The sequence below is a fragment of the Cololabis saira genome, chromosome 24 (genome assembly GCF_033807715.1).
Source record: "Cololabis saira isolate AMF1-May2022 chromosome 24, fColSai1.1, whole genome shotgun sequence".
NCBI classification, from domain to species: domain Eukaryota; kingdom Metazoa; phylum Chordata; class Actinopteri; order Beloniformes; family Belonidae; genus Cololabis; species Cololabis saira.
This window is the reverse complement of record NC_084610.1, coordinates 23,692,874-23,705,292: the sequence shown is the minus strand read 5'-3', so window position 1 is coordinate 23,705,292 and position 12,419 is coordinate 23,692,874. Positions and strand designations below refer to the sequence as shown.

General features: G+C 48.7%; 1 protein-coding gene across 1 annotated transcript in view; it reads left to right on the top strand.

Moving 5' to 3' along the window:
- Positions 1 to 12,419, top strand: part of LOC133425279 (NACHT, LRR and PYD domains-containing protein 12-like) — a 110,625-nt gene that overhangs the window by 13,343 nt on the left and 84,863 nt on the right. Inside the window, exons 5-6 of the mRNA XM_061716035.1 lie at positions 250 to 405; positions 992 to 1,079. Of these exons, the coding sequence (XP_061572019.1) occupies positions 250 to 405; positions 992 to 1,079 (244 nt within the window). The remainder of the gene's footprint in view (positions 1 to 249; positions 406 to 991; positions 1,080 to 12,419) is intronic.

Genomic DNA, 12,419 nt, shown 5'->3' with positions numbered 1-12,419 from the left:
AGAAAAGCTGCAACAAGCTGCTTCTTGAGCACCGTTCTGGAAAACCGAGCCTCTGGCTGAACCAGGACCCGTGTTCACATGAGGGTCGGTTGGTCCAGACTGGTGACTGGCTGAACCAGGAACCGTGTTCACATGAGGGTTGTTTGGTCCAGACTTGTGACTGGACGTGTCCACAGTTTGTCAGTCCATGAGGGACCCCAACATGGTTGTTCATTCGTGTCCCATGTGCTCTTCGTTTGTGTTTTCCAGCTGCGAGAGACCCAACTCTCCAGAATCTGAACGTGTGCCCAGATATGAACCTGTATCTGCACCAGGACCAGGACTGGAACTGGGAGCTGAACCTGAACGAAGACCTGATCCTGAAGAAAGACCTGGAACTAAACCTGCACCAGGATCCAACCTGAGGTGAGGGAGGAATGGAACGGGGGGATCGATGCGGCGTCGGCAATGATGCAAATGGTTTGCAAATGGCTTAGAACAGACCTAATTGTTCAAAAATAATCCACGTCAGAAGTTTGTAATGATTTGTTCAGAACACAAACAATAGAGGAAGAGACAGAACACGAATAAAACAAAATAAGGTGCAGCAGAGATCGTCTGTGATGCAGAGTTCAAGGTGAAAAACACAAACCTTGACTGACGCTGTGGCAGGGTGGAGAGGTGGATAGGTCACGCGCACCTGTGTCCCATCCGCCTGAGTGGATTTCTCCACCCTGCCTGCCTTATAAAGCGGAGCTGGACAGCAGAAAAGGGGTCGGAGGAGCTGTCTGGGGGATGCGGCAGGGTGGAGAGGTGGATAGGTCACGCGCACCTGTGTCCCATCCGCCTCTCCACCCTGCCACAGACGCGTTTGAGTGGATGACTGAAGCAGCCGTCTGTACATAGAGTGTTATCGCTTCACAACAAGACTTCAGAAGATGTTACTTGGACCTGTCAACCAATCACAGTCAAGCATCTGCAGACCAATCCTCTTTTCTCTCTATTTCTGCAGCATTCAGCCTCAAACACGTGACAATGTGACGTCTGATTACCAGAATGACTTCAGGAAAGTGATGACCACAGGGATTGACAAAGATATTGTAAGTCAAACTGCTTCCAGTCTTAAATAACAACCTCCTTTGTTCCTGAATGAGAAAGTCTGAGTTCCTTGTTCTTCAGCTTCTTCAGCTGATGGAAGCAGAGATCTCTCTCTTTCAGAGAAAATTACAGACAACGAATACATCATCATTCCAACAGACCAGTCAGTTCGTCTTGTTAAACCGATGCTAACGCAGAAGGGCTAACTTTAGAAATTCCTAAAGTGACCCCCAGAGGCTCTAGAAGTGAGACGGTCTCGTAGTCTGTAGAGGAAGAACCGGACAAACGCTCTGACGTCACCGACAGGGTTTCTGCAAACAGGTAGAAGGAGCAGGACTGGAAACCTCCTGGAAACCTCCTGCAAACCTCCAGGAAACCTCCTGGAAAACGCACACGTTATGTGGATGAAGGTGGTCGAAGGCTGCAGGCTAAGCTGGCTGCTCCTGGTGGATCATTGAAACCGAGTTCAATGACACCACCCACAACTCTCTATGTCAAACTATTCAAAAGTTATGGCAGAAAATAGGGACAACCAATCAGAAGAAGGGACATGGCTAATATAGGCCGATGAAGGTCAAGGAGTCAATACCGAGTCCGATGACACCACCCACATGTCTTTATCACAACCCGTTCAAAAGGTATGGCAGAGAAAAGTTTAGCCCACGCCCATTAATGCAAACCATGAAATATAAATTCATTGCCAGGCCTGGCTTGCATGCAAAATTTGGTGACTTTTGGAGAACTATCAAATATGGACCAATCAGATGAGGGGGGGGGGGGGCGCTTTTTGGCGTCTAGGTGCCTCGCAGGCGGTGGGTTGCCTACCTCCTACTTCTCCCCTCTGTGGGGTTGCTGGTGGCCTGGGTTCTGGGTTCTTCCTTGTCGGCCTCTGGTCTCGCGGGTGGCGGGGTTGCTCCCCCCCCTCCCCCACTATAGATACACTTCAGGTGGAGCTTTGTTTGGATTATTACACACACACACACACACACACACACACACACACACACACACACACACACACACACACACACACACACACACACACACACACACACACACACACACACACACACACACACACCTCGGCGGTCCATCGTAGTCGAAGATGACGTAGCTTCCTTCTGCTGTGGTGTGTTGGGCAGTGGCTATCGGTGCTGGCGACGATGCCACTGTAGGTGACTATGAAGCCCAATTCTGGAGCCACAGATCCTGCCACAGTCAGGACATGTGAGGCCTGGGTCAGGAGGCTGAAGTGGTACTGGGACAGTATGTTGGTGTCGTCGTTGGCGCCGCACCGTCCGCTGCTGAGTGCGTCTCTCCTCAAGCTGTGAGACCCCTTCGTGGCATAAAGAACGCCAAAATGGCCGATCAGCTGCAGCTGACTCCAGATCACTGGGTTTGATGTTGCATCTCTTCAGAGTCTGTTTCAGCTGGTCTTTGTACCGCAGCTTTGGGCCACCGGGCTTCCTGTTTGCTGATAAAATCTGTCCATAAAGCACCTGACGAGGCAAGCGGCATCCAGGCATCCGGATGACATGACCAACCCATCGAAGTTGCCTCAGGGCTAGTGCTGCCTCTATACTGATGGACTCTGTGCGGTGGAGGATGTCAGTGTGCGGGACACGGTCCTGCCAAGTGATGCCAAGGATGCGCTGTAAGCATCTGATGTTGAATGCATCAAGGCGCCTGATGTGGCGTCGGTAAACAGTCCAAGCTTCTGACCCATATAGCAGTGTAGACACGCACACTGCCCTGTAGACAGCAACTTTCGTCTGTGTTCGTAGATGGTTATTTTCAAAGACGCGAGAGCGCAGTCTGCCAAAGGAGTTGGAGGCTTGGTTGATGCGTGCTTGGATGTCATCATCTATTTGGCAGGAAGGGGTCAGCATGCTTCCGAGGTAGCAGAACTGCTGGACAGTCTTGAGGGGTGTGCCGCAGATGTTAAATACGGGGGGTGGAGGTCGCTCTTGTGTCATGATCTCTGTTTTGTGGATGTTAATCACAAGGCCGAGCGAGCCGTAAACAGAGGACATGGTGTCCAGGGCTTGTTGCATAGCAGCCGGGCTGTGGGCCAGGAGAGCACAATCGTCTGCGTATTGGAGCTCATAGATGTTGCTAACCAGGGTCTTGGTCTTGGCCTGTAGGCGTCTTATGTTAAACAGGCTACCATCAAGGCGGAACTGAATTTTCACACCACCCTCTTCCTGGATGGATTTGTGGAAGAGGAGTGTGGCTGCCGTCAGGAAGAGATTGAAAATCACTGGGGCCAGCACACAGCCCTGCTTCACTCCAACCTTTACAGGGAAGGAGAGAGATTGCTGGCCGCCAACAAGCACAGATGCCTGCATGCCACTGTGGAACTGCTTCAGGATGCTGAGGAATTTGGGAGGAACACCAAACTTCTGCAGTATAGTCCAGAGGATCTCCCGGTCAACTGTATCAAAGGCCTTAGTGAGGTCTATGAAGGTTATGTAGAGGTCCTTGTTCTGCTCCCTACATTTCTCCTGGACTTGACGTGCAGTGAAAATCATATCCAGTGTGCTTCGGTTCTTTCGGAAGCCACACTGGGTGTCCGGGAGGATGTCCTCTGTGATGTGTGTTGTTAGGCGAAGCAGCATTAGTTTTGCAAGAATCTTGCCAGCAATAGAGAGCAAAGAGATGCCACGACTGTTACCACAGGATGACCTGTCTCCCTTCTTTTTGTAAATGGTGACGATGTTGCTGTCTTTCCATTCCTGGGGAAGTGTCTCACTTTGCCAGATCTTGCAGATAAGATGGTAGAGCTGTCGCAGTAAGAGGTAACCTCCTTTCTTGAAGACCTCGCCGGGAAGTCCATCAGGGCCAGGGCTTTTCTTGTTTTTGAGACTCCTGACTGCGGAGAGAACCTCAGTGAACTTGGGTGGTTCATCGAGAGAGGGAACTGATGGAAGTTCTGGGAGAGCATTGAGGACAGAGGGATCCGAGGGATTTATTTTGTTCAGCAGGGAGTTGAAATGTTCGGCCCATCGTTCAAGGATCTGCTGTTTCTCCTTGAGCAGAACAGAACCGTCTGCGGATCTTACTGGCGTGATATTTTGCCTTTGTGGACCATACAGGGACTTAACAGCATCATAAAAAGCGAATGAGTTGTTATTGTCTGCATGCCTTTGGATTTCTTGGGCTTTTCTGAGCCACCATTCATTCTCCATGCTTCGAAGTTGTTTCTGAGTCTCACTGCGGATGGCTTTATAGTGAGAGAGGAGAAATGGAGAGTGGGGGTTCAGGTGGAGCTTTGTTTGGATTATTACACACACACACACACACACACACACACACACACACACACACACACACACACACACACACACACACACACACACACACACACACACACACACACACACACACACACACACACACACACACAGCCACTCAGTCACATACGTATACACACACATACACACACATACACAGCCACACAAACATATACCAATACATATACACAATACACAAACATATTCTGCTGGATTTAACCGCCGCCTTCGATACAGTAGACCATCACATTTTATTAAACAGACCTGGTTGGCCTCTCTGGTACTGTTCTTAAATGGTTCACGTCCTACCTCACTGATCGTAGTTTCTTCGTAAGTATGGATACACGTTCCTCAGGAACCTATAAGATAAGGTATGGGGTTGCCCAAGGGTAAATTTTAGGTCCAACTCTTTTTAATCTGTAGATGCTGCCCCTTGGGGACGTCATCAGGAGACACGGCATCAGCTTCCATAGTTACGCTGACGATACGCAACTGTACATCGCCGTGTCTCCTGATGACACTGGGCCAATTGATGCCCTTTTTAACTGTATTTTAGAGATTAGAGATTTTACTCATCGGTCCTGAAGGCCAGAGAGAGAAACTTTTACCAAAGTTACAGGATTTTAAACCCTCAAAATCGGTTAAAGATCTGGGCGTGATTTTTGACTCTGAGCTCACTTTTATTCCACATATTAAAAACATAACAAAGATAGGTTTTTACCATCTTAAGAACATAGCCAGAGTCCGCCCGTTTCTCTCTCAGGCAAGTACGGAGGTGCTAATGCATGCTCTTATCTCATGTCGTTTAGATTACTGTAACGCCCTTGTAGCTGCTCCCAACAAGTAATCAAAATCTTAAACCTTAAGCAAAACTTGTGCTATAAATCGCGTAATCCTCAGTATTAATTTCAAATACCAAGCATACACATTTTAAACCAAACAAGAAATCCAAGGTAGGAATGTCAAATTACTTAGTAACACAGGCCAGGAATATTCACACAAATATGCACACAATGGCCTTTCACACTTCAATTCTAATATTTACAAGTTATAATGTCCGTTTCTTATCAACTGAAAAAACCTTAAAGCCAAGGGCTTGGTGTTTCCACTCACGACCACGGCGCGCTGTTGCTCTCTTGTGGTGAGTTGTGGAATTGCAGTCTTAATCCAGCCGACCCAAGCGCAGCGGTCCGAGCAGATTGCGAGCTGATTAGACGAGCCGTCACTTCGAGCCGCCGCCGACTTGTAATCTTCAAGCTGCGACAGTTCTTTCTTGCTCTCTTCCGTCCATCTCATCATGGCTTGCAAGAAGTTAACAGCTTGCATTCACCGCGGCATCCCTCTTGTTCTCGGGCCTCGGGCTGCGCTGCACACGGTGCACGTGTTCACTGTAGCTGCTCCCAACTTTTTCCAACTGGTTAATGAAAGTGCAACGCTCCGACTGATGGTTGTAAACGTTTTATTACAGTATTTTCTGTCTTGTAAACGCCCAAGACCAACGTGAACACTGAAATAAAATACACAGTGGCAAATATTCATCAGTGAAACCGTCATATTCCCATATATGAATTGCTTAACTGAAACTTATTAAACAAAATATTAATGCTCTCAAAATACAAATTATACACATATAAAGAAGAATATTTCACTCAATTGTCCATACCGTTTGCCCCTCCAACCAGAATGTTAGGAGTTGCTAGAAGTCCATTTCTTCTGTATTTCACTTCTTTGTCTTCCAATTACTGCTTGCACGCACCAACAGACCATGAAAAAACTCACGTCTCTACCAAAAGGCATCACGTGACCACGTGATGGCGTGGTCTGATGGAGTTATTAATTAACCAATTATCCCCAAAGTATGCACACAATAATCAAAATATAAATGGATATTAAAGTAAAATAAATCAATTCACACAGAAAATAATGTTTATGTGTGTGTTCGCTACAGCCCTGCTCTCTGGTCTTCCCAAAAAGAACATGTACAATCTACAATTACTACAGAACTCAGCCTCACGCATGCTGACAAGGACCAGAGGGCGGGAGCACATTACACCTGTTTTAAAATCGCTGCATTGGCTCCCCGTGCACTTCAGGATCGATTTTAAGGTTCTTTTACTAGTTTTTAAGTGTCTTAATGGTCTTGGGCCTTCTTGTTTGTCTGCACTACTTTTACCCTATCGACCCTCGCGGACCCTGAGGTCTTCCGGTGCCTTTTATCCATGCCAAAAGTTAGAACCAGGACACACAGGGAGGCGGCATTCAGTTTTTATGGTCCCCGATTGTGGAACAGCCTCCCGGAGAACCTCAGGGCCGCAGAGACTGTTGATGTTTTTAAAAAGAGGCTCAAGACCCATCTCTTTAATCAGGCTTTTAACTGACTCATTTAACTCTTTTCATTAATACATTTTATGTTTATGTTTTATGAAAAGCACTTTGTGTTACATTTTTTGTATGAAAGGTGCTTTACAAATAAAGTTTGATTTGATTTGATTTGATTTGATATACATACACACACACACACATACACACACACACACACACACACACACACACACACACACACATAGCCACAAATACATGTACACACACACGCACGCATACACACACACACACACACACACACACACACACACACACACACACACACACGCATGATCATATACATACACGCACACACACACACATAGACATACACACTGGCTTGTTCACCTGCTTACTCTGTAGTTTTTGGGATTAGTTAGAGGTAGCTTAGCTCAGACTGTGATTTGGGTCGATTGCTGCTTGTGTTTTGGTCGGCTCCGTGTCGGTTTTGTTGGTTTTGTGTTTTGTTTGTGGTTTTTGTTGCAGATTTCCAGTGCTTGACGTGTGCCTCCGTGTGTTTCTGCTTCCTGAATTGGCAGTGGATGTCACCCCTCCCCCACCCCCCTACAAAAAAAATTAGAATAAAATAAAAATCACTGGGTTTGTATGTATATATTTATGTATGTGTATACGTATGTATGCGTATATATGTACATATATTTTGATTTGATTTGATTTGATTTATTTGCACAACATAAAAACGGTACAAAAGTTGAAATGAACATAAAAGCATGAAAATATGTGCAGGTGAGAAAGGAAGCCCTAAATGGGCTTATTCAAAGTTCTCACCAAGAAAATACATTGTATTGAAATAATAGCAAGAACAAAAAACAAAAAAAACAGCGTTCCAAAAAAGATGGATATTTACAAACAGACAATTTCTCGGTTGAATGAGTGCGTGTGCTTGCATGTGAGCATGCACATGTGTGTGTGTGTGTGTGTGCGTGTGAATGTGCACGTGCCGAAGTGAGTCCACATTAAGTGGAAGCACTTCTAGACGCTTGATCAATAAGGCTGGTCTTCAATCTCTGTTTATAACTACTAATAGACAGTGAAGATTTTGCGATAAGTATATGAGAGTTCCAGAGTGAGGCACCTCTGTCTTTGATGGAGAACTGACTGCTATTGGTACGACTGAATGAAGAATGGAGATCCTCAAATTGTCTGGTATTATAGTTATGAATTTGTGAATTGGTCTTAAAAAAATCTTTGAAAGTACTTGGAAGCATATTTGCAAGATAAGTGCATTTGTAAATGAAAGCACATGATTGGAGTATGTTAATATCATAGATGGATAATAAATTTAATTTTTTTAACAAAGGGGCAGATGGGGCCAAATAGGAGGCAGAAGTAGCTATTCTTACAAACTTCTTTTGAGTAATGAGTAATTTGTGTAAATTTGATGAATATGTACTTGCCCAAACAATGTTGCCATAAATGAGATAACTCACTCACTCACTCATCTTCTCCCGCTTTATCCGTTACCGGGTCGCGGGGGCAGCAGCCTCAGCAGGGATGCCCAGACTTCCCTCACCCCAGACACCTCCTCCAGCTCTTCCGGGGGGAGTCCGAGGCGTTCCCAGGCCAGCCGAGAGACATAGTCTCTCCAGCGTGTCCTGGGTCTTCCCCGGGGTCTCCTCCCGGTGGGACATGCCTGGAACACCTCCCTAGGGAGGCGTCCAGGAGGCATCCGGTACAGATGCCCAAGCCACCTCAGCTGACTCCTCTCAATGTGGAGGAGTAGCGGCTCGACTCCGAGCTCCTCCCGGGTGACCGAACTCCTCACCCTATCTCTAAGGGAGCGTCCAGCCACCCTGCGGAGGAAACTCATCTCGGCCGCTTGTATCCGCGATCTTGTCCTTTCGGTCACTACCCAAAGTTCATGACCATAGGTGAGGGTAGGGGCGTAGATTGACCGGTAAATCGAGAGCTTCGCCTTTCGACTCAGCTCCCTCTTTACCACGACGGTCCAGTACATCGACCGCATTACTGCGGACGCTGCACCGATCCGCCTGTCAATCTCACGCTCCATTGTTCCCTCACTCGTGAACAAGATCCCGAGATACTTAAACTCCTCCACCTGAGGCAGGACTTCTCCACCCACCCGGAGAAGGCATGCCACCCTTTTCCGGTCGAGAACCATGGCCTCGGTCTTGGAGGTGCTGATTCTCATCCCTGCCGCGTCGCACTCGGCCGCAAACCGCCCCAGCACATGCTGGAGGTCCCGGTCTGATGAAGCCAACAGGACAACATCATCCGCAAAAAGCAGAGATGAAATCCTGAGGTTCCCAAACCGGATCCCCTCCGGCCCCTGGCTGCGCCTAGAAATCCTGTCCATAAAGATTATGAACAGGACCGGTGACAAAGGGCAGCCCTGCCGGAGTCCAACATGCACCGGGAACAAGTCTGACTTACTGCCGGCAATGCGAACCAGACTCCTGCTTCGATCATACAGAGACCGGACAGCCCTTAGTAGAGGGCCCCGGACTCCATACTCACTCAGCACCCCCCACAGAATGGCACGAGGGACACGGTCAAATGCCTTCTCCAGATCCACAAAACACATGTAGACTGGTTGGGCAAATTCCCATGAACCCTCGAGCACCCTGCGGAGGGTATAGAGCTGGTCCAGTGTTCCACGACCGGGACGAAAACCGCATTGTTCCTCCTGAATCCGAGGTTCGACTATCGGCCGTAATCTCCTCTCCAGTACCCTGGCGTAGACTTTCCCCGGGAGGCTGAGAAGTGTGATCCCCCTGTAGTTGGAACACACTCTCCGGTCCCCCTTTTTAAACAGAGGGACCACCACCCCGGTTTGCCACCCCAGCGGCACTGTCCCCTTCCTCCATGCAATGTCGCAGAGGCGTGTCAGCCAAGACAGCCCTACGACATCCAGAGACTTGAGGTACTCAGGGCGAATCTCATCCACCCCCGGTGCCCGGCCACCGAGGAGCTTACGAACCACCTCGGTGACCTCGGCTTGGGTGATGGATGAACACGCCTCCGAGCCCCAACCCTCTGCTTCCTCAGTGGAAGGCATGTCAGTCGGGTTAAGGAGATCCTCAAAGTATTCCTTCCACCGTCCGACAATGTCCCCAGTCGAGGTCAACAGCTCCCCACCAGCACCATAAACGGTGCCGGCAGAGTACTGCTTCCCCCTTCTGAGGCGCCGAACGGTCCTCCAGAATTTCCTCGAGGCCGACCGAAAGTCCTCCTCCATGGCCTCCCCGAACTCCTCCCAGACCCGAGTTTTTGCCTCCAAGACTGCCCGAGCCGCGGCCCGCTTGGCCTGCCGGTACCTATCTACTGCGTCAGGAGTCCCACCGGCCAACATAGCCCGGTAGGACTCCTTCTTCAGTCTGACGGCATCCTGTACTTCCGGTGTCCACCACCGGGTTCTAGGATTGCCGCCACGACAGGCACCGGAGACCTTGCGTCCGCAGCTTCGAGCCGCCGCGTTGACAATGGAGGCAGAGAACATGGTCCACTCGGACTCGATGTCCCCCGCCTCCCCCGGGATCCGAGAGAAGCTCTCCCGGAGGTGGGAGTTGAAGATGTCCCTGACAGAGGGCTCAGCCAGACGTTCCCAACAGACCCTCACAATCCGTTTGGGTCTGCCCGGTCTGTCCAACCTCCTCCTCCGCCAGCGCATCCAACTCACCACCAGGTGGTGATCAGTTGACAGCTCAGCCCCTCTCTTCACCCGAGTGTCCAAGACATGCGGCCGAAGGTCAGATGAAACGACAACAAAGTTGATCATTGACCTCCGGCCTAGGGTGTCCTGGTGCCACGTGCACTGATGGACACCCTTATGCCTGAACATGGTGTTCGTGATGGACAAACTGTGACTCGCACAGAAGTCCAACAACAAAACACCACTCGGGTTCAGATCGGGGAGGCCGTTCCTCCCAATCACGCCTCTCCAGGTATCACTGTCATTGCCCACGTGAGCGTTGAAGTCCCCCAGTAGAACAATGGAGTCCCCAGTTGGAGCACTATCAAGTACTCCTCCCAGGGACTCCAAGAAGGCCGGGTACTCCCCACTGCCGTTCGGCCCGTAGGCACAAACAACAGTGAGAGACCTATCCCCGACCCGAAGGCGCAGGGAAACGACCCTCTCGTTCACCGGGGTGAACTCCAACACATGGCGGCTGAGCTGGGGGGCTATAACCAAGCCCACACCAGCCCGCCGCCTCTCACCCTGGGCAACTCCAGAGTAGTGGAGGGTCCAGCCCCCTTCAAGGAGCTGGGTTCCAGAGCCCAAGCTATGTGTGGAGGTGAGCCCGACTATCTCTAGCCGGTATCTCTCAACCTCACGCACAAGCTCCGGCTCCTTCCCCCCCAGCGAGGTGACATTCCATGTCCCCACTGTGAGGGTTGATGTCCAGGGATTGGGTCGTCGAGGCACCCCGCCACGACTGCTACCCAGCCCACAATGCACCGGCCTGCCATGGTCCTTCCTGCGGGTGGTGGGCCTACGGGAGGGCGGACCCGCGTCGCCGTTTCGGGCTGAGCCCGGCCGGGTCCCACGGGCAAAGACCCGGCCACCAGGCGCTCGCCTACAAGCCCCGACCCCAGGCCTGGCTCCAGGGCGGGGCCCTAAATGAGATAAGGATAAATTAAACTGTAATAAAGAGTAACGAGACAAGCCTGATGGACCAAACCTCTGATTCTTCTGATGATACCAAGGGATCTAGAGATTTTGTTAGTTACAGAATGTATATGTTCTTTCCAGGACAAATTCTCATCCACAAAGACACCTAGAAATTTGGTGGATGAAACCTGATTGATTGTAATACCACCAACAGAAATCTTAGCTTTTTGCGGACAATATTTTTTGTTTTTACTTGCAAATACAATAAAATTAGATTTGTTAACATTTAACGACAACTTGTTTGCAAGGAACCATTTTGAAAGCATTGCTATACCAGAATTAGCTTGCTCAATAAGTGAATCAAAATTTCTGTGAGTTAGTATCAAATTGGTATCATCAGCAAATAAGATTGGTGTAAAGGATGAAGATACAGTAGCCAGGTCATTTGTAGCATATATTTGGCTGTAACTACTGAAATAAAAATGTAGCAAATAGCTAGAGGTAGGCTAGTAACCTCAGAAGACTAGATTCAGCCGAGGAGAACACGTATGATGCACAATGAATGACACAGAGGCAGATGGCTTCAGTTTAGGTACCTTGTATTAGAAAAAACACAAATTAAATTACTCAAACGTTGAAAAATAAATATGGCCACGTAAAAAAAAAACTTTCTTCAAGTAATAGAAATTCAAATTAAAGAAAAAATATAACAATGACTTCAGCTTAGTTAGCTTATGTCAGGTGCACCATTAGTTTCAATTCTGTTCTGTTCCACACTGTTTACTCAATGTGTGGAATAAAAGAAAATACATCAACTCAAAATTATCCGAAAACAACAAAACAACCCTCCAAAACGTAAACAAATTAATGTGGGTTCCCCACTCAAAAATAAAGTTCACTGTTCTTCACAGTTCCGTTCTTCACAGTTCTGGTCCTCAGCACCGGTCAAAGCAGTCAGTCAGTCAGTCAATTAGTCAATCTGGGTGCTGGGTCCAAGCGTTTGGTTGAGTGAATGGGGCAGAAGAGATGCATGGGGGGGGGGGGAGTTTTGCTGCAGTGGCCTACCGCTGTGGCAGACACAATTACTGTTGAGT